At 39.4% G+C, this 22,260-nt stretch overlaps 1 protein-coding gene across 1 annotated transcript in view; it reads left to right on the forward strand.

Annotated features, from left to right (window-relative positions):
• Window positions 1-22,260, forward strand: part of KIAA0586 (KIAA0586 ortholog) — an 80,411-nt gene that overhangs the window by 52,736 nt on the left and 5,415 nt on the right. Inside the window, exons 32-33 of the mRNA XM_054161707.1 lie at window positions 816-913; window positions 21,393-21,448. Of these exons, the coding sequence (XP_054017682.1) occupies window positions 816-913; window positions 21,393-21,448 (154 nt within the window). The remainder of the gene's footprint in view (window positions 1-815; window positions 914-21,392; window positions 21,449-22,260) is intronic.

The following is a 22,260-nucleotide window of genomic DNA, read 5'->3' on the forward strand; positions in this document are numbered from 1 at the left end:
ATACAATTTTTCCTAGATGCTGCACGGCAGTTCTGTCCTTAGGCTCCAAATGCTGTGTGATATGCAAATGTTTATGATGTTTCATGTTCCTTCTTTAGGATTCATCTATGGAATTAACAGAATAACTCATGAAATTAAATTTGTCTGCCTTAGAGAATGCTTAATTCTTCTAGGACTCCTTGGTTCTCTGTTTTGCACTTATCTTTTTTCTTGTCAACGTCTAGTGAAATGTCCTTGGGCCACAATTCCTGTTCCAGTTAACACATAACAAGTGTACTTGACAAATAAGGTGTTTTCCTTTTTAACACTCAGAGCTTTCATTGCCTCTGAAAAACCTGTTTTCCTTAGACATTGTTGCAGACCTAGGTCCTGAAGAGCATTTCAGGAAGAGTAGAAAGTGGTTTTAGATTTGGCACTTCCAACCTGTGTGCTGAAATTTTGCTTTTTCTTTCCCTTTTCAACATTATCTTTTTACTCAGGAGGATAATACCTAGGGAGAAGTCCTGAGTATTGCAGAAAGCTGAAAAGATTTTATGTTATTTCCTCCACATGCTTTGAGCAGAAACTGAGGGTCTCCTGTGTCTTCAGTCTAAATGGCATTTTGCCATATCTACTGCTCCCAGGATGTTCGTCTAGCGGAAATAGCATTGCAATAGGCTGATTCAGAGATGAATTCTTTTGAAGTCAAAAGGAAGGGTAACAAGAGCATATCCTTTAATTTATCTTTAAAAACCTCTTTGGATGTTTCTTAGATTTTACTGTGCTTTTAGATCAAAAGTCAGATTTTTAATATGATTTTCATGTTTAATGTATAGAACGAAAGCCAAGGAGCTGCACAAGTTGAGGCTGTGAGACCCCAAGTTGTTCATGTGAGAAGCAAGTCTGAAGAGACACTAGAAGAAGGTAAATCAGTGTCAAGCAGCAAACATAGGTCTTTCAGTTAAGCACATCACATTTAAACATTGCTGTATGCTGATGCATAATAAAGTTCTGATTTTGCTTAAATTTGTTTCTAATTACTACCAAATTTCCAAGCATTTATATAGTGTGTTTAACTCTGTGTACATAGTTCTATTGTTGGGGTGCACTGAAAGGAATGGAAATATATCTGTATGTAAGTCACCAGAATTATTGCAATTAAGTATTTATTTAAATTTTTATTTGCCTAGAGTATTACAATGTGCATATTATGTTGTCAGCTGAATCTTAATTGCTTTATAGAATGCTGTTCAGCAAACAAATTATTTATAATGTTGTGATAGATGGCAGTGGTTTGTGTGTATGAGAAAATGCAAAGGTACTAGAGGAGAACTGAAAGATAATACAAAGTTAAGGTCATGCAAATGTGCAAAAAATAAGAGATTTTCAGTAGTAAAATGGCCTGGTTTGGGATGCATTTCATGCTCGTGTGTAGCAGATAGCGATTCTTCTTTTGTGGAGGGCCCCATGCATAACCATGCTATTTGTGGAGATTACTTGACAGTGTTTGTTAAAAGTGTTAAGGATGTTGCATGAGAGGCAGAGAATATTTTTTGTTTGCTGCAGTTCAGATCAGTGTTGCAATAACATAAACTGTGCACATTACTGCCATATGTAATTATTTTAGCAGATAATAAGTTTGAGGAGGTGGTAGCGTGAGATCTGTAGCAGTTTTAATCTTGTGTGCTAAGAACAGGGAATCTAAAACCCTGCACGTCTACAATACATGCAATTATAACTGCTCCACCCTAGTATAGACAAATTCTTCCTCCAAGTCCTTTTAAAAATAATTCTTTGAACTTCTTCCATTTAATTTCTTTTTTTTTTTAACATCCAATCAAGTTAGAATTCTGAGGGAATTATTTTGCTTCAAATATTTATAAGTGGTAAGAAAAGCCCTAGGCCAGTGTTATTGGTTGTGGGACTTGGAACCTAATTTCCAACCCATGCTTTACATATGAAGAGAGTTATGAATAATGTAAAACCTGGCTTCTATGGACAATTAGTGGAAGAGCTTACAGAAGTGAAGTGGCACACCTCAGTGCATGTGTGTGTTTTGTTGCAGGGACGTTTATCACCATATGTTTTTCAAGTGGGTAAAAAAAGACTTCATTTATTAAAAAATGGAAGTTATTTTTATTTAATATTAGTGCAAAATATTGCAATGACTTTTTCTAATAGGAAGAACTGCATTTTTTTTCTGGTGTTTAGAAAATCCAGGTTCCCCAAAGAAAGTGAATCCCTAGTAAGCTGAGCATGACCTTTGAATTGCCAGAAAGGAAATTGTGTGGCAAGCCTGTCTTGCAGGATCAACCCATTTCCCATTTTAAAGCACTTTTCCTTACTAACTGTTACAGGAGTCTTCATTTTCTTCTTATTCCCAACACTTGCTATTAAGCATCAGAGAAAAGGAAGAATGGGGGAATCACAGAAGCGCAGAATGGTGACGTTGAAAGGACCTTTAGAGATCACCTAGTCCAACCCCTCTTTAGATAGTCTTCCTACCACATTACTTCACGCTTTGACACCTCAACTTTGTCTCAAAGTGTTAACAAGGCAGCACTTCCAGCCTGTATTTTTGAACAAGGCATTAGTGATGGATAGAAATGAAGTAAAAAAAAATCTTTTTTATCAAATCTGTTGTTTTGTGCCATATTTATATTAAAAAAGAAAGTACTTATACTGTAATACAAGGTACTTGGGCATAGTCCAGGTGAAAATGTTTGACCAGGAGATGGCAGTAGCCAATTTTCTTTCAGAGGAGCAAAAAAGAAGAAGGAAAAAAAGAAAAGAAGAAAAAATGATTTATATACCAGGATAATTTAAATCACATTCAAAGTATACATATTTAATGAGTCAATAAAAATGGAAACGGCTGTCTGTCAGTTTTAACCAGGAGGTCTTGTCTCTATGAGCTTCACCACAGTAAACTTAATCAGGCAAAAAGTTGAGGGGTAAAAACTAGTAAGAATCCTTTGAAAGAAAAATGAAAACTTGCAACATGATAAGTGTACATGGGTTTAAGTAAATGCAACATTTCAAAATGAAGCACATCTGTTACTCTGAGTTCAAAGCACCCTGATTATAAAAGCTTCATGTCAAAATGTTGCCTTTGCTGAGGTAGCCGAGGACAAGGAGGCTGAAAATGGAGAAGGATTTCAGCCGCAGAACCACTGAGGTATTTTTGCAGAGTTTAAAGGGTGAATGGTTGTGCTGGTATGAGAGCTTAGAAAATCCAGAGCCTTGAAATGAAATAGGAGTTCAGGCTACTGGGAGAAAAGAGAAATTGTTTTTGGACTTTGGGTTGGATGTAAAAAAAAGCCTTTTTTATTTAATTGATAAATACATGACAGAATTTGATTCATCTTTTGTCTGTGGTCATAAATATATATACAGTAGAGCTTTCTTTTGTTGTTCAAAAAATTTTTGTGGTCTACAGGGAACATGTGTTTTCACTGAAAGAAAGTTGATTGATGTGTTCTAATGAAAGTTGAAGTTCAGTAGGACTGTTACAATATCATGCCTGAAAGGGTAATGTCTCCTGAAAGTTACAACTGAAAATAAAGCCTCAATGTATTATTAATTGAAATGTGTGCCTTTGCTAGACATAGTGGAGACAGTGGTTTGAAAACATATATTTGTAGTATATCATATACATGCATATATATATTTTGGGCTTTATAATACCCTTTAATCTTTGTACTAGTCTTTCATATATCTCCATCAATTTAATGTGATAATAATTGTCGTGGTTGGTGACTGCACATATTTCCAGAGTAGAAGCATTTTCAGGCTCACGTTAACATGATTTAGAATTTTTCAATTAAGATGAAAGGACAGGTGGCAATGTTTGACTGCAGAGCATTTTTAAACCTTAACATGAGCAGCTCAGATCCAAGAGGTAGGAGTATCTTCACTTAATTATTTTTCTGCAGCACAGGTTCTTAAAATGTGACCTAGAGAGAACAACTTCATGATAGTAATTCCTTTTTATCTCCAGATAGTGAATTATATTCAGGAAACCATAAATACATGTGAAGGTAATATTGGGACACTAAGCAATTGGCTTTGTTGCCACAGAGAGATTGCACAATTGCTTGTGGGAGGAGATGATCTGTGTAGTATATGAATAAGAGGGCAAGAAGCCCTTTAAATAATCTGTATTAAAAAAACCCTTGCAGAGTCCCTTGTTCAGTATTGAAAATGAGCCACTTCTGTGTTAACATTGACATTATGCTGTAGTGAAAACGGTAATATTGAAAATATGGCTATAACTAAATATTTCATTGCCTCTCTTCTTCATCCAAGAATTGCTCTGAGTTAGGTTTTAGGTTATTTTTTCTTAAAACTGTTGTGGCATGAGGCAAATCTCTAACAGATGCTTCAAGGAAGGAAGAAGATTAGGATAAGCCTAAAGGTCTTTATTTTTTTTCTTGGAACTGGAACTGTTTTGGTCAAACTCTTAACAACTATTCTACTGAAAGTTTACTTTCTCCTTAATATCCTGCTGTTTCTTCCTTTGGACTGAATTTAACTAAAGGCTTTTGCTACAGACTGTGCATACTACCCTGAAAAGAGCAGCTAGTGAAGCAAACCAGAGCTATTCTTTCTCTCAAGTAGAGAGTACCACCAGAATCCAAGACAAAGAATAGTCTAGGTGGTCTACATTGCTCCTTGCATTTGACTAATTTCTGAGACTAGATCTTAGGAAATGAAGTAATGAAATCACATAGCTAAAATGATGGCATTTTCCAAACAAATACTTTGATAGAAGATTATATGACTTTTTTTCAGTGCTTCTTCAGAACGTTTACTTCTGGTCTATTTTGACTCTGGTTTTCCTATACAGTTACCTCCTCATGATATCACATGGCTCATGGACATGAATTCTGTTAATGTATTTTACATTCAGGCAAGTCAGGAGATGCAAAGCTGTTTTTCCCCACAGAAGATGTCTTTTCTACAAGTAGTCACTAGCTTTTAGGTGCTCCAGTTCTCAAAGAATTTTCATTTGCTTTTTCTGCGTGTGTGTCCATAGCAGTTACATCACAGCCCATGCATTAAAAGACATGCATCTGAGTAATAAGTATGCACTTTGCATAATCATAGAATGGTTTGGGTTTGAAGGGACCTTAAAAATCATCTAGTTCCAACTCCCCTGCCATGGGCAAGGACACATCCTACTAGAGCAGGTTGCTCAAGGCCCCATCCAACTAGGCTTTGTACAGTTCCAGAGTTGGAGCTTTGACAACTTCTCTGGGCAATCCATTCCAGCATGTCACCACTGTCATGGTGAAGAATTTCTCCCTAATGTCTCATCATGTTCCAGTTTGAAGCCATTACCCTTCGTCCTGTCACTATGTGTCCCTACCCACGTAAAAACCTCAGTAGCCCCACATGAGAGTTTCTAGTTTAAATTACTGTCAGTCAACATTTAGCTGTGTAGCAGTACATTTGGAACAGGAGTTTTTAATTTCTTGGCTTTTGTAAATAGTATTTATCTGTTAAGAATTGTCATTTGTATCTATGGTTGCTTCTTTTCCCACTGAGCCACTGCAGTATTTTTTCAGAGAAAATGTTAAAGCAGAAATTTGCCTTTTTTTTTTTTTTTCATAGCTTAAGGCAAAGTCTTGTGTAGAATTGTTATTGTAAACAATGATGTGCTCCTGCTGTGGATGTGCTCTGCTGCTTCAAGTTAGGGTCATAGGAAACCAGGAACCAGGAACTGCTGTGGATTTCATGGGACTGTGCATCCATGCACCCATTCCCAAAAGATCTCTTTCTGGAAAATGATCCTCCAGTCTCCTAGACTTGTCATTTCTTCCCCTCACTTCATTGTGCAGAAAGCATGAACTGCAGCAACTGCTAGCAGGTGAAGCATGAACCTCCCTGCTATGTTTATTAGCTTCCTAGAATGTAATTTGGTTTTCTGAGACATCTAAATTAATTGAAATCCAAGTAATCAGATAGAGAAATGAAAAACCAAGAAAAAACACACCCCAGCTTATACTCAAAGAAAACTGTACCAAGCAGACTTAATGTTGCCTTGCAGTCTTAGGATTTCCTCCTTACGGGCATGCTTGGCTAGAAGTCATTCTCTGGAGGCCAGTTTGACACCTGTGTGACCTAGCTCTTTTCTTTCAGATCTCTGTGCATTAGGGTTTTGTTCACTTGGTAATTTTCTTCAACTTTAAAGAGTTTGAGAGTTAGTTCAGCTCTTACTGCATGTCTCCTTCAGTGGCACAGAGGGACACAGCTCTCATACTGCTGCAGTACTGTCAAGACATTTCTCTGACCTCATACTGAGGCTTTTGCTGTGGGTGGTATGTGCAAAGGCAGAAAACATCCCCCTTTAGTCTTCCCTTGGTGCCTATACAGAGAGTGCTTTACACCCATCGTGAAATCTGCACAGCTTTGTGTATCTTCAAGTTTCCCTTGTACAGTCCACATAAGAATCAACTTCTGCACTGTGCTGGTTGTGTGTGTGGTTAATCTTTGGAAGGAAGGCATTTTGCAGTTTTCACACAGTAAAAAGGGGGGGGGGGGAAATCAGGAAATCTTCCAGTGTGGACTTAAGGAATGCTTCTGGTCAGATGTTCTAAATTTGGGAGGTGAGACTGGTATCTGTACCATCACTTGAGCAGGTGAAAGCAGTTCAGAGTTACTTCCTTCTCCCTTTTGATCAGATCTTTGTGTTTAAACTATGTCTATTTTCCTGAGACTCAGAGTGTACTAAGACCCTCCTATGGCCTGTACACAGCAGCAGGAATTTTCATTGAAATTCCAGAACCAGTTGGATCTTTTTCTGTGGGAAAGAAAAACTTACTCAAACTGACATGCTCACCACTTAAAAGTTTATTTACCTGTGGACACTTTCAAATACTTGGATTTTTACTTGTCCTTTTTCAGATTTACTGGGCTCAAGATAAATATCCAGAAATCTCATCTGATTCACTCTTCAAACCAAGATTTTAAAGGATTGCAAGTGATCTAATCCAGTGACCTTTGGCATCCCTCAAAGTCCATTTTATGTATTGTAAACTAATGTTCAGGGCCATGACAAAATGAAGCCTGGTATTGCACTCATACATAGGGGTTGTAAGTGCAAATAATGAGGGACTGGTCCCTTTTTCATAAACCTGTGCCATCCAATGTACATTCTGGAGGTGGTCTGTCCTTTTTGCCTCAAAATATCATATGGTTCCAAGTACGAGTGCTTGCTGGCCATCAATGGTCTGCATCACATTGCACAGACACCAAAGGATTCGGAGATTTTCTGTTCTTATGTGTGTCTTAATAATGTAAAAGGTTTTACTTCCAAATGGTGGTCTTAGATAGATGGTTGGACTTGATGGACTTGGTATTTTCCAATTGAAACTATTCTATGATTCTGTGATTCTGTCCACTCTTAAGAGTTGGAATGTATTAGCTGAGAGACCTAAATTGCTATTTCCACTTTGTCAGTCTACCTTTGATCTTTTTATCAGTTCCAGTTTCCTGTTGTATAAATCCACCTATTGTCAGCCTGTCTGGGGGACAGGCTGGACTGGGATGCATTTTCTTTTGTGTGAGATTCTCATGGGGGGTTGAATCAGCTGGAATCACTGTGTGTTGCAAGCAGGGTATGGCCTTGATAGCAAGTATTAAATACAGTCTCAGATCTCCTGGACACTAATACACTCCTCACCAGTCTATCCAAAGTGTTGTGCCAAAGCAGCCTTTCTCACAGCCTGTGTAGGATTCGTAAACACGCTAGGATCTGACTGAAGCAGCTTTGTATTGTGTATTATGATTTGTATGCACTTTTACAAACTTACAGTAATTGCTGTTGCCTTCATTGTAAAGAGCAAAAAATAAACACACACAATAAACCTTCTTAATGGGCACTGATCCCACTGGCACTGATCTTGAGTAACTCTGAATAAAAGCAGATGGTAGCAGGCTGACTAGGCTGACCTCCTTTCCCCTTTCATGCAAACATTGCTTATATAAATGGGGGACACACAAAAAAAATTAATGGGCTTGGGTAAGCCACCTAAGGACAGAGACTCCCCATGTACTTAATGCTTACATCAACTTGAGGGCTGTTTCCAGTTAGCTTTTCTCTGGAAGGAGAAGTTTCTCACAAATTAGTGGTTCCACAGCTCAGAGTCCATGGTTTAATAAGAAAGAACTGATGTGCATCTAGAAAGTCGGCGTGCCTAGCTGTTCTGTGTCCTTTGTGTTGTGGTGGGTCATAGAAAATGGTCAGAATAATCTCTCCTGAACCTGCTACTCATTTATGTACTTAAAATGGAGACTGGAGTCTGTTTGTACTACTTTAATTCATGTGCCTGTTTGTTAGCAGTGATGGCAAATGAATTTAAATTTAGATTCCTAGTTCTCCTAAATGATGTGCTTCAGTACCTCACTGCAAGAAGTGTTGTCACTGCAAGATGTTACAACAAGATGTGTTGTAATAAACATCATTGTCTTTTGCTTGTTCAGCAGAGCATTTGGTTGGAGTTACTATCTTCAGGAGTATGCTACAGCCTCTGCCAGAGGTTACAGCCTGCAAAGATAGTTCATAGATTCACAGAATGGTTTGGGTTAGAAGGCACCTTGAAGACCATCTAGTTCAAACACCCCTGGCATTACAAGGCACACACCTCACTAGACCAGATTGCTCAAGGCCTCATCCAACCTGTCCTTCAACACCTCCAGGGAAGGGGCATCCACAACCTCCCTGAGCAACATGTTCCAGTGTCACACCACCCTCACTGCAAAGAATTTCTTCCTAATATCCAGTCTAAATCTGCCCTTCCTCAAGCTTCAATCCATTTCCTCTGGTCCTATCATGACAAGCCCTTGTAAAAAGTCCCTTCCTGGCTTTCTTGTAGGCTCCTTTCAGGTATTGCAAGGCCACTTTGAGGTCTCTCTGGAGCCTTCTCCATGCTGGACAACTCCAGCTCTCAGCCTGTCCCCACAGGGAGGGTGCTCCAGCCCTCTGATAATCTTTGTGGCCCTCCTCTGGATCTGCTGCAGCAGTTCAATGTCCTTATGCTGGGGGCATCACAAGAGCAGAACAGAGGGGGGAAGATCACCTCAATTATTCTGCTGGTCACACTTGTTTTGATACAGCCCAGCATACAGTTGGATTTCTGGGCTGTAAGCACACGTTGCCAGCTCATGTGTTTCCAGTCCTCAGTCACTTTCCACTCCTCAGCCGTTTGAATTTTCAGCCCAGTGCATCAGTACCAGCAGAGCTGGAGTCAGGAAGTATTTCAGCTGTCTCAGGTAGTCCCACTGCCCACTCTGTGTTAGTTCAGTTGGCAGATACACTGTAGGATTTTCTAGGATGCCATCTATACTTGGATTAACAGCCTGATAAGGAAGCCTCTTGTCTCACATATTTTTCTTTAGCATGGAAGTTGCATTTCTTTTATAATAGGTATCGATATCAGACCAGGAAGTCTTCATGCCTTTGGGTGCTGGGAACACGTTGCAATGGATACTGTATGGTGGCAGGTGAAGACAAGGAGTATCAGACATGCGTATTTCAACTTGGACAAACATTTACAGAGCTGATAGGAGAAATGGAGCCTTGCTGTCTTCAGTACGTGCTGAGTTGGTTTTATTTGTCTGGCTGGCAGGGGTGGCAGATGTTGCCCTTTATAATTCAGTGGCTTGTGTGTGTCTGAAAGCATCACAACAGAAGGAAGAGCTTCTGCTTTACCTGCTGTGTTGGTTTTGGAGACCCTTGGGCAGAGGCAGCTATAGTCCCTTCAGCTTTACCTGTTCTTAAAGAGGTCCCAATTCAGCTTCTTTAAAGCACTACATAAAAACTGGAAGGAGACAGCTGTAGGAGTTTGTGTAGGCAGTGTCTGTGCAGAAGAGAAATTACTAGCGTGAGAGTGTATATAGTGAGTGGAGGTAGCTTAATGTGAGTGATGAATAACCCACAGGTTCTGACTGTCTGCCCCCAAACCTCCTTTATAAAGGAGATGGGGGATTTACAAAAGCTGTCATTCTCAGCCATTAAACTTCTTCCTTTTTCTTCTCTAATGCTTTGCAAATTTTTGTACTGCTGGCAGCAGTGAGGAGTAGCCGTAAAAGTTATCAATAAAACCTAACTGGCCAATAAAGACAGATAGATCACTGGTGTCCAAAATCAAATGGTAATGTTATTTATAAAATGTGCTGCTTATTGTATTATGAAAGGGCTTGACTTACAGGCAATTTTCACGCTCGTGAACAGTGTCGTTGCAAGGTACTTTATTTGCTTATCTTTCTAGGTACTTAGGAGTAAACAGACTTTCTACTTCATGCACTGAAAAGAGTGCAGGTTTTGCCCTTCTTAATACAGAGATTCAAAGCCTGCCTGTAATTAAATATGAATACATGTTGCTAGTGCCCATGTGATTAATTTCATATGACTAAGAGCCCAGGAAACTTTCAAATGAAGCAACAGCATGGAGTAAATGTTATCTAGGATGTCTTCCAAATGAAGAATACTATATAAATAATGGTAATGCTACTCTCTGATAACATGCTGATTTTGAGAAATGCAGTCTGCCAAAGTAGCTTTCTTCTTAAAAACAGGGTAAGGATTGGTGAGTGAAGATTAAAGTTGTCATGTGTGACCTGTTGCTCACTGCTGAGGTTGCATATGGGGCTGCATTTTGTAAGAGTGTTGTGCAAATGTAAAACTTGGTTAAGACACATTCCATCTTCCATCAAACTAATTTTGAAAGTAAAATACAAGTCCTCATCTCTGAAGTACCAGTTTCAAATGTACATTTGGTGACTGCATTTGCAAGGAGCGGTAGTAAGTAATGGAGATGGGTTAAATTTTGTCTGTGGGCTACTGTGTTCTGTTTTTTGTCATGAATGCTGTCATTCAGAAAAAAAACAAAACCCTACACCTAGAAAAACTTCATTTAGAGTTAGAACCTTTGTATCTCTGTTGTCATTCTTCACTAATCTAAAACTTATGTTTTGCTTTTAAAGAAGGAAGAACTGTTTCTAACCGCAGTTCTAAACAACTTGAGTGAAAGTTGTTGAGTGTGACACAAAATAATGTGTCTGTAAAATGCCTTTCCCCTCCGGCCCAGTGCTTTTGCTGCAGGGAGGTAACTGTTTCTCTTTGTGTATGGCATGATTTTGATTTTCTATTAGCTCTTTCTTTTTTAATGTCAGATAGGCATGTAGTTTTAATGCAAAATAGTAAATCGTCAGCCATATGTGTATCTCAACTTTCCGGGTTTGGTAGAATTACCTGTGTGTTTGGGCTCAAAACTATGCCATCAAAGCAGGTTAGACTTAATATGGGATGATCTGCCGACCTCCATCCTAACTCAGGTTGGTACAGTGAAATAATAATCTCTGAGTTGCATATCATGGCCTTGTTTTATGCAGTATACGTATTGCAAGACTTGGGCAGAGCTATGTTTGTTTAAAGACAGTTTAACAGCTGCAGTTTTTGTCCTTGTCAGGCCATTGTATCTTCATTAGAAGTAAAAAGCATGGAATTTGCTAGCAGTTGCTTAATTTCTGGAGTTTTTTAGTTTGTTTTTGTAATCTTAAAACCATAATTGCAGATCTTGAGAAAATGGTTTTATTTACTTAATAGCTGCCATTGTGCCCTGTTACGTAAATCGAATTATAAATGGGACATATTTACTTGCCTGAGTTACAGTGTAAATACACAATTCACTTCTGAAAAGTGCATGTAACTTACTTCAGTAATTGGACCCACTCTTAGGGACAGGCAAGCAGGGAGATTACACAGGGAATGCTTGTTTCTGAAGATGAAGCTTCCTTCCTGATTAAAAAAGCAAAAAAAAAAAAAAACCAAACCAAAAAAGAGAGAGAGGGAGAATAGAAAAGGGGGGGGAGCAGTTTCCTGCTGGAGTCCTCACGTTAACTGAGGCTGGGCAGTTTTGCCTCCCCCTGCTCCAGCTGGCCTTTCCATGCTGGCCTTTGTGGAGGCGTTCTCTGATGAGTGATGTCCAAACCCATTTTTTACAAGAGCAGATGTGGGATTTAAAGAGGTTTTCAGTCCTTTCTCATCTGCTTTTAAATGCAAGGCTATGGACAGCCAGGATCTCTGAGGTTAAGGCTTGGTAAAGGCTGATCTGTCCCTGAGATTCATAATCTTCTAGAAATGGCCAGACGAAGAGACTCAACCCCAAGTTTCATCTCTGTGTAAAAAATGTGTTCTAACCTCAACATGTATGATGTGAAAAATTAATAATAGCAGCACTGCGGGCAAAAATCTTCTCTCTGCTGGGATGTGACAACCCACCCCTTCATTGGAGGTTTCAAGAATTTGGCTGTGCTTTTGGAAATAAGCCTCATGATTCTGCTGGAGAGATCTTTGAGCTCAGTTAGAGCGCAGCACACAACGGCTTTGTTGGAGTATTGGCTCTGAGCTTATGGCAAGAAACTGAAGTATTTTAAATGTGGCCAAGGCTGCATTTGAATCTTTCCTTTGAAGTAAAACCTTGCTCACGTGCTTCAGAACCGCAGCAGCTAAGAGGTAGAACCACTTGAGATGACAATTAGAACCTGACTCTATACTCCTTTAATTCAGTAGACTTTTTTCTTTTACTTTCTTTTAAGGACAAACTTCTTTGCACTGTCTATGCAGTGTGGGCTGTTAAATGAGAACCATACATTCAGTTCCTCAGCCCAGCTGCTTTTTGCAAATCCACACGGAAAGCAAAGTGCTTATAAAGAGTGGACTTCCTGTGTACCCATCGCAGGTCCAAGTGGTGTGTTCAGGAGAAGTTTACATCATGCTAGTTCAGGAATCTGTGAACTAGCCACCACGCAATCTCCAGAAACAGTGAAACTTAGGGGATGTGTGGTGGTGTGCTAAAGCTGATGGGTCCCAGGATGATTTGATTTCATAAGGCAGCCAGGACATTTGCGTGTCACTGCATTTTGTAGACGTACTTGCTTGGGTATCCAAGTTTGTGACTGTCTTTCAGAGTGTGCCATCTAGCCCTTCTCACTTGTGTTAGAGCACTGCAGTGCAGAGCCTGCCAGAGGGAATATTTTGAAGTATATGAAAAGAAAGTTCAGATGTTTTCAGTCTGAGAGTGAAATTGCAGAAGGCCCTTAGAGGTCTGACTTATTGTGCAATCTCTGTAAGTAATTTGTAATCAAAATACCTTTGCACATGTCACTTCCATATTTCCTGTAATAAAACAGCAAGAGCAATTAAGATTTGGGACCATAATATTCTACAAGCTTCTAAAAGTGAGTGGGTTGGGGATTTTTTGAGTTATGGCTGAAATAGCCAATTTTCTAATTTTTGACTGCTTTAAAACCAGTTTCGTAACAGCCATTTAAATAGATTTTTAACTGTAGCCTGAGAAACAAAACTGTTACATGGTAACATAATTGAATTTTACTTAGGAAAAAAAAAAAAGAAGTAAGAAACCAGAAGAACTCTTCACAAAACTGGAAGACATCTGTACTCTGGTAACCCACCATGTGACCTACTGGGCTCGATACATTGCAAATCCAAAAGAATCAGTAACTACGCTGCCATATGCATGCAAACGTGTCTAATAACACACTGTGTGCTGTGTATCTGTAATGTTGTTCTGACACGGTTCAGAAAGTTGTCTGTGGTCTTGGTGTGCTTGAGGAAACATTAGATTAATCTAGCTGCCTTTGTCATGTCATTTTTTTTCTGGTTTAAGTAGGTGTGTGAAGGCTGGTGCTACATAAATGAATTATACGGAAGACTTTGGAGGAAGAAGGGGGCTTGTAAACGAGACTGAAATTAATGAATATAAGAATTAGAAATCAAAACTTTATGTTTAGTCTGAGGAGAAACAATTCCTTAAACCGTAACCACATGGCTGTTTCTTGTTTGCATCAACTCTGGTTGACTGTTATTGTCTTCTGTTAATTCTCTGGGGCAGTGGCCTGACTTTGTTGAATGAGCCAATTGTTTTCCTTTGTGTTGCCCATCAAGTAAGTCCCCATCTGGTTTGTATCAGACTGTTTTCACAGCCAACAACTGCTGCCTTTTCTATATCCTGACACTTAAGGGCCCCATGCTATCAAAGCATTGCTGTGATAGCCTGTCTGGCTGGGCCCATACAGCTGTGCCTTGCAGCTTGAAACTATTACCCAAGTAATAGTAACTTAGAACTTGAACTGGCTCTTATTCCCATTGGTGTCGTGTGTACAGTGAACAGAATACATTTTTGTTGAACTCCATGTTCAACAAAAAAATTCTTTAAAGCTCTCATTTTAGTTTATGTGATTGGTTGGTTTTTATTCTCCAGCAGCTTCTTGTTTCTAGAGGCAGTTTTGTGTTCTTCTAAAACATTAGTGAGTACAAGACAAGCAATATTTATTTAAGGCACTCTTGCTATTACTTACTTTTATGGTACATTAAAGCTCAATAAGTGAAAATTAAACAAGCAAATGATTCTTAATGAGGTTTTTTTCCTTATCAGATTTAGAATGCATTTCCAGGGAACTTTTCTGTGCATGATAAATGTAGGTTGTGTGAATAATGCTACACGGTGCTCACTCTCCAAGTCGCTTTCTGAAAATACAGAGCAAAGGACAACGAGCCTGCAGGAACCTGTTTATTTCTTCTCTGGAGGAAGAGGGAAGGGTTGGTTAACTCTGTAACCTGGACAGTAAAACTCTATTACAGTTTGCATTGCGGAATCACTGACAGCCCCTGGGCATGATGCAGGCCTCTTTCTGCCAGCCTGCCTACGTAGCAGTAAGCAGTCTGCTTTCAGAGAGACCTTGCAACATCTGCATTCTCTCCCTCCAAGATGTACAAAACCTCAGCGTTGCATCAAATAACAGTGACATTCAAATGTTGTCTTGTGTAAAGAAAGTTGATCCTTAGGCGTTTGTTCTCTTCTGCTCTTCTGTCGGCCCTGTAATGCTCAGTGACAGTCATGGTGAGGAGAAGCATATTTCCCAACTTCTATATGTATTGAGTCTTAAGTATATTCTGGATTCAGTCCTTTCATTGTATTTAAGAGGGAGAGAGAAAGAAAGTAATAGATAATGCAGTTTTAAAATTTGTCTTACTGTAAGCATGTGTAAGAAACTGCTAGAAAGCAGACTGATTTGTCCAATACTTGCAGAGTAAGTGTTCCTGAACTTGGGAGTGCACGTGTGTGTGTATAATGTCAACTAATTTGCTTCAAGTAAAATGCCAGGGAGCCATTAAATTCCATAAGACACATGTGGTAAGGGGGATTTTGCCTTTTCCTGCTGGTACACACTGCGTGTCATTGTGGCAGATTAGTACTGTGCTAAATAACTGGGTTTATGTCACTGTCAGGTGTGTGGAGGGTTTGCAAAAGCTCTTTCTTTAGGAGCTTTCCATAATTGCTCTTGCTATGAACCCATATAAATTCAGGAGTTGCAGTGTGTGCACTAGTGTTGAAGACACCCAGGTGCCATTCACCTGCACAAATGGTGTCCTAGCAGTACACAGGAGCCCACACCTCTGCAAGGAAGCTGCTTCCATACATGCCAACTGGATTCTGTGCAGGCTCCTTTGCAGTGCAGATTTCCCTGTATTTTGTCTAGGAGTATTTAAACCCAGACAACTGATGAATTATTTTCGTTCAGGCTGCTTACAAGCTGTATTAATCATGTTTGTGGCCCTTGATGAACTGAGTGCAAACCAGTTTTGGCACCAGCAGCTTGAAATGGAAAGATTGAATGTCCAAGGGCTGCAATGCTTTCTCAAATAAGTTGGCAGTAGATAATGGAAGGAGTTGTCACCATCAGTTAACACAGCCAGCATTCAAATTTTCAACCTGTGTGTGCGCAGCTTCAGAAGTAAAGAACATCTGCCCAGATGAGACCCTAATACAAAGGAGTATGTCCAGCATTTCACAGGGCACTGCTCCAAGATTTGTGCAGAGCTGCTCCTGGGTTGCTAACAACAGTTGTTGGTTTCACTGTGGCTGCTGGGGAACCATTGGCCAGTAATGAAATCTTGAAGAAGCAGAGTTGCTGGGAGCAGTCTGCTGTGCTTTCCCACTTTCTATAGTGGTTAGCAGAGATGGAGGTGTGTGTGGTATTAAAATGAGTAGCAGTGTGCCTAAGAGAGAGTTAAAAAGGTGGTGTGGTGTGCTGAATATGTAGCATAGTTGTGGAGCAGTGGTTTTCTGCAGTTCATTTGTTCTACTGATTTAGAGCTCAGATTCACCCATGTATTGCAAAGGGATTTTGTTTTTACTTTTTCCCATGTAACAAGCCAAGGTTCTTGGATTCTTTTATTGTTGCTTTTGTTGTTTTGTTTTAACCAGGAGGAATGCTTATCTCTATTGCATAAAATTTAAACATTTCCAATTTTGATGAACTTTAAAATCACACAGGATAAAAGCATATATTTAATCTCAGACCTCTTCAAGTCTTTGGTTCCGGGCATTAAATTGTACAGGCTGTGTTACTTGTCAACACACTGGGTACTCATTTCAGGACAAGGTTTAGATGGTTTTGGCAAAATAGAGCCTGGACACCAAAATAATGGCTGTCTTCCAGCAGATCTTCCAGTAAAGACATGTAATATTGTCCTTATTTTAACTTATGCTTACTTATGTAGATTACAACAGTATCCTTTCAGAGCTAATAGACAAAGTGCTAATTCCTAATACACTCTTCAAAGTTAATTGGTATCAAGAAATGGCAAGACATTTAGCGATCATCTGCTGTTTAACAAATAACTGGAAATGAGGTCTTTTAGAAGTTTTAAACTAAAAGAGGGTAGGTTTAGACTAGGGAAGGAAGACTTTTTTTACACTGAAGTTGATAAAATACTGACACAGGTTGCTCAGAGAGGTGATCAAAGTTGTATCCCTGGAATCATTCAAAGTCAAAATGGGTGAGGCTCTGAGCAGCATGATGTAGCTGGAGAGGCCTCTGCTCCCTTCAGGGGTGTTGGACTAGATGACCTTTAAAGGTCCTTTCCAACCCAAACCATTCTATGATTCTACAATGCTGTTTGTCAGCATATGTGCTAAAAACACATGTAGAGATGTTCCAATGTTTATTAGAATGTACCCACTGCAAAATGCTAAGTATGTAGGGGTAGTTTTATTCTGCCTTGTTTTGTTGTTTGGGGTTTTGTTTTTTGTTTGGGGGGTTTTGTTGTGGTTTTGGTTGGTTGGTTTGGGGTTTTTTTGTTTTTGTTTGGTTGGGGTTTGGTTGGTTGGTTTGGTTTTGCTTTGTTTTGTTTTTCCTGGGGAGAACATTCATAATCTCCTTTTAAAAAGATGTAATTACCAAAATTGAGTAATTGTGCTGTAGGTATAAGCATTTTAATATGCCAGATCTTTGTAATGGTAGTACAGTAATAGAAATCTTGGCAAACTTTTCCCATATAGAGAATCCCATGACTTTTTAAACTGAAAATCATCAGAACAAATTCACAGTTATGTGAACATTTAACTATTCAAAATGGAGAAATACAGCTTGATGTCATCTAGAAGAACACTCTTTATTTGAGCAGCTGTTTTATGTGTGAGTATATCTTGTTTGATTTTTTAGTATAGGAATGCTTTTAGTGACTTCAATATATGTGAAGAGCGCCCTGCAATGAGAAAATTCTGCCCTGGAGCACTGCTTGAAGAGCTGTGTGGTACAGAAAGGTTCTGATGGTTTTCCTGATACCCATCCCCTATCCTTCATTGAAGTCTGGGTGCTGCAATGGCTGGAGGGGATGTAACCTCCTTGACCGGGAAATCTTTCTGTCTGTTGGAAGGAGAGCTGATCAAGGTTTCCCATGACGCTTTAAAGTGACTTCTTACACTGAAAGTTGTCCTCTTACATTCCTAGCAATTTTTATGGTAGCCCTGTAGCTGAGGAGTTACTAGGGCTGGATGGTGTGTAATGCCTAGGAAGCACGTGCAGCACAAGCGTTTCTGCAGATGATGTTCTCACTCTTGACACACAACATACTGAACCTGTCTGATAAGTAGAGATTGTCATAGGTGCATCCCAAGTGAAAGAGACAACCACATATTGGGATAAGAGCAGCATGTTGGAGTAACTGGTAATTTAACTGCCTGGGCCAAGTTGATGTGAAGGCAGGAGACTCCAGAGTAACCCAGTATGTGCCCTAGGTGGTACACTAGCTTACAAAAGAACATCATTTGCTTCGGGGATCCCCTCACTGGGACACCCATCTTCATTTCAAGTATGAACTGGAAAGATCATAATAAAATCACAAAATATCTTAGGGTGGAAGAGACCTTAGAGATCACCTACTTCAACCTCCCTGCCATGGGCAGGAATGCCTCTCAACTAGACTTGGTTCCTCAAGGTCTCATCCAACCTGTTCATGAACATCTCCAGGGAGGACCATCCACAGCCTCTTTGGGCAGTCTGCTCCAGAGTCTCACCACCTTCTTACTGAAGAACTTCTTCCTAAGATCTAGTCTAAACCTATTCTCCCTCAGCTTATAACCATTCTCCTTTGTCCTATCGCTAGACACTGTTAGGAAAAGTTCCTCTCCAGCCTTTCTGCAGGTTCTCTTCAGGTATTAGAAGGCAGCTATAAGGTCCCCCTGGAGTCTTCTCATTCCTGGGCTGAACAACCTTAGCTCCCTTAACCTATCCTCTTAGCAGAGGTGCTCCTGCTCTGGGATCATCTTTGTGGCCCTCCTCTGGACTTGCTCTGGCAGTTCCATGTTCTTCTTATGATGGGGACACTAGAACTGGATGCAGTATTCAAGGTGAGGTCTCACAAGAGCAAGATGTTAATTTTCAAACCCACTGCAACCCTAATTTATGATGTGACATCACTGGATTTGTTCATTCAACTTTAATTACTCTTGTAAATTATTTTGTAATTATTTAAGAATAAAAGCAGGTCATGTAAGTCTTTGGAATTAAAAAGGTACTTTGATTGATTTTTCACTTGCCACTCCCCATGTAGGCTATGAATGCCATTATGTCTAGCACTGTGTTATGATGTAGATAAGCTGAAGGCAGTATTGCTGCAATTAATATTGTTAAGATACAAGGTCTCTGTGGAGACAGTCCTACTGCTAGGATTGCAGTGAATGATTCTGTATCCTGAGGGAAATCTGAATAACTTTATCTAAGAATTGAATGTGAATTCCCACTATCGATCATTTGAGTTGTTGGTGGTTTGGGGCTTTTTTCTGCTTTGTTTTGCTTCAGATACTGGCATTAAAATGTATTTGGGATTCCCAGACATGAAAGTGTGGAAATACAGGCAGCACACTTTTAAAATTACCTTCCTGTCCACTTGCCTGTTAGGTTTTGCAGAAAATGAGAAAAAGATTGGCATGTAGGTGACACTTAGTTTTCACTGAACAAATGAAATATTAATTACACAATTAGATATGCAGTTTTTCTAGTTATCACTTGTCAGATTCTCCTGATTCCACCAGCGTTTACCTAGGTTGTCTCCTGTGGATTTAGAGATTACTCCTCCCCCCAGCCCTTGCCCAAGATACACATTTCATAGTGTTTTTCAAAGACTCTGAACTAGCAATAGACCAACTCCTCCTTTTTGACTTTGAAATAAAGCTGCTGCTTCAGGGTTTACCACAGACCCCTCATCTCAGTCCTCCCCAAGAAAATGGCTGCAGTCAAGCAAGAGCAGTGCTCAGAAGTTGAGAAAAGACTATTTCTTCCTAGCCAAATTGTACATCCAAAAATCACAGGCATCTGTATGGAAAAGTCATGCTGACTTTTCATATTCCTTCTTAATAATTACTGTAGTTATTTGGAAAGATCGTTGCATGTATTTTGGAAGTGATTTGCTGGGAAACAACAGGAGGAATTGTGGCCAGGGAACAAACTCGTTAAGCAGTGAGATATTCTACAGAGGAGAATATGCCAGATCTAAAGGAGCAGAGTAGATTTTCAGCACCAAAAGGAAATATTTATTTAGTAAACTCCGCAATCTCATTCCTAGATGTTTTTGGAGCTGCTTTCTGTCTGCCCTTCCCTACCAGTCTCTGGGTTAGGATTCTGAAAAATCTGGTTCTAGTTTATTTTATGTATTTTTAGGGGTTTTTTGTTGTGTTTAGTGTTGTGATTGGTGGGAATCTAGCATGTTTTGGAAAACCACTGAACCTTGAACTCAGGCTTGAGAGGAGGAAAAATAATTTTCAAGTATTCTGCTTTGAAAAATTTGTTAGCTGCTTAGCCTGTCCCCCACCCTTGTCTACTGATACAGGGCTTTATTTTATTTTCAGAAATACATTCAGGTTTAAACAAACAAACAAAGAAGGGTGCGTGTGTGGATGCATGTTTATTTTCTGTGTGCTTGTATGCAGAGTTTCTGTAAGTACATTACACCATAGGAAGGTGGGATTTGCCAAGTTTAGGTCAAAACTTGAACTGAACTCATATTATATAGTTCTCTGTCTCTGCTGGTGTCTGTGGCCCACTTATGGAGGTTTATGAGTTGGCTGAAGCCTCTGAGAATGAAACTGTGTTTTTTCAGCTCAAGCAGTAGACTCATGCTTTTAAATCCAGACATTTTTGGCTCAAGTCCTACCTATGTCAGTCCATTTCTGTAAAGCAACTGAAGTGTTTTAATTGTAAATCTATCCCTTTCATGTAACTCAGCCCTAGAAATTTGGCCTAAGTCTGCCTAGAGCCTTTTTTTTTTGTCATTAAACCAGCTAAGATGGGGGCAGTCTGTTTTTGATTTCCAAAAACAGACCTGCATGCATTTGCAGAGCATCTTGTTCTTGCTTTCTGTATTTCTGTCTGAGTGGAAGGTGGTTTCTGACCTGCAGCTGGAGACCCTGTGCTTAGCAAACCATTTACACAATGAGAAGAGAGCCTTTGCCCTAAAATACACATGCACATGAGCATTTTTGCTTCATTTCTGGCAGAGCAGAGCGAGGACACCTTCACAATAACATAAATATGCATCTGGATTCAAGGTGGTCAGGGCTGGAAAAATGGAGGAGCTTTCATTTCTAATGAATGGAGAATACCAAACAATCGGATTCTTTGAGAAACTGTTGTTGGTCCTGCTTATTCCTGAGAATGTGCACTCTTTACCATCTCGAGGCCATGTCACAAGTTCTTTCCCATTTCAACTCTCAACTGTGTAAGCTATTAAATTCCAGAAGCATTAAATTACATAGCAAATGCACATGGTGTAGCTAGATATGAGTCTGACCTGGAAATACTGTATATAAGATAGTAATATGACTGACATTGCAGTGTACTTGCTCTTTCCAGTGTAGCCTTCAGAATTGCTGCACATCAAAATGTGAATGTTTCTCATCAGTAAATGTTAGCCCAGCAAGTCTGAAATAATTTTGATTTTGCCAAAACTCTTGCTTCTTGGGTTGCTATACTTGGCAACTTGCCTGTACAACCATGTATGAAAATGAGTGAATTCCTCGTTGGTACCATATGGATATCCACAGAGACATAGATTACACACATATTGGCACAAATATTTATCTCACATCTTTACTCACAGGTAAGAGGAGTAGATAAAGTTTCTTCTGATAGTGGTTCTGTTACCTTTGAGCTTTTGTTATTCTACTTTACAGTAATTACTGTGAAGAATTTCTGACAACTCTGTTTCCCTGCTAATGATCTTTGTAATTAAACCTCAGATTTTTAATTATTTTTTTTTGGTAGAGAAAAAGCAAAATGAGGGAATGACACAGAAAAAAAAAGGCAATGTCATTGAAGATTTTAAGATACTCAGTTACAGATTTGCAGGTGCTGTGCTGTCCCCAATGCTCTGAACACTTGAGATAATGCCATCTGGAGGAAGTTATTTGTTGGGACAGGACAGTCTTTTAAACTTTGAAGTCAGTAATAAACAAAGGGAAGCAGCTGGAATCTGGCAGAAGAAGAAACAAGCCATTCATATCGTCCCATGCTATTAAAGGAATGAGAGAAGTGCACTGGAGTTGTTTTCATATATGCTGGGAAGTTTATTCTTGCTCCAGAATGTAGCTGCTTCAGTTAGAGAGTAGAGGGAGATTTGCTGGCAGGTGACAGTTGCTTTTAAATTTTTGCAAGTCGTATGTATGTAATCTGAAACAATAACCTGGGTCCTGATCCTTCAAATCTCTCCCTTGTCTTGAAGATAACTCTCTTCACTTGCAAGCTCCTTTCACTGGCTTACCTCTGGGTAAATTAAAAATGGAAGTTTTATTTAATGTAAGAACACCGACTAGAAGGAGTTAAAGCACACAGGTTTTATGTGGCTTAAAAGCCAGACTTGTTTAGACTTTTTATTTTGCCAAATAGAAAAAAAAATAAAGGAAGATTTAAACA

The sequence above is a fragment of the Dryobates pubescens genome, chromosome 5, assembly GCF_014839835.1.
Source record: "Dryobates pubescens isolate bDryPub1 chromosome 5, bDryPub1.pri, whole genome shotgun sequence".
Taxonomy (NCBI): Eukaryota; Metazoa; Chordata; class Aves; order Piciformes; family Picidae; genus Dryobates; species Dryobates pubescens.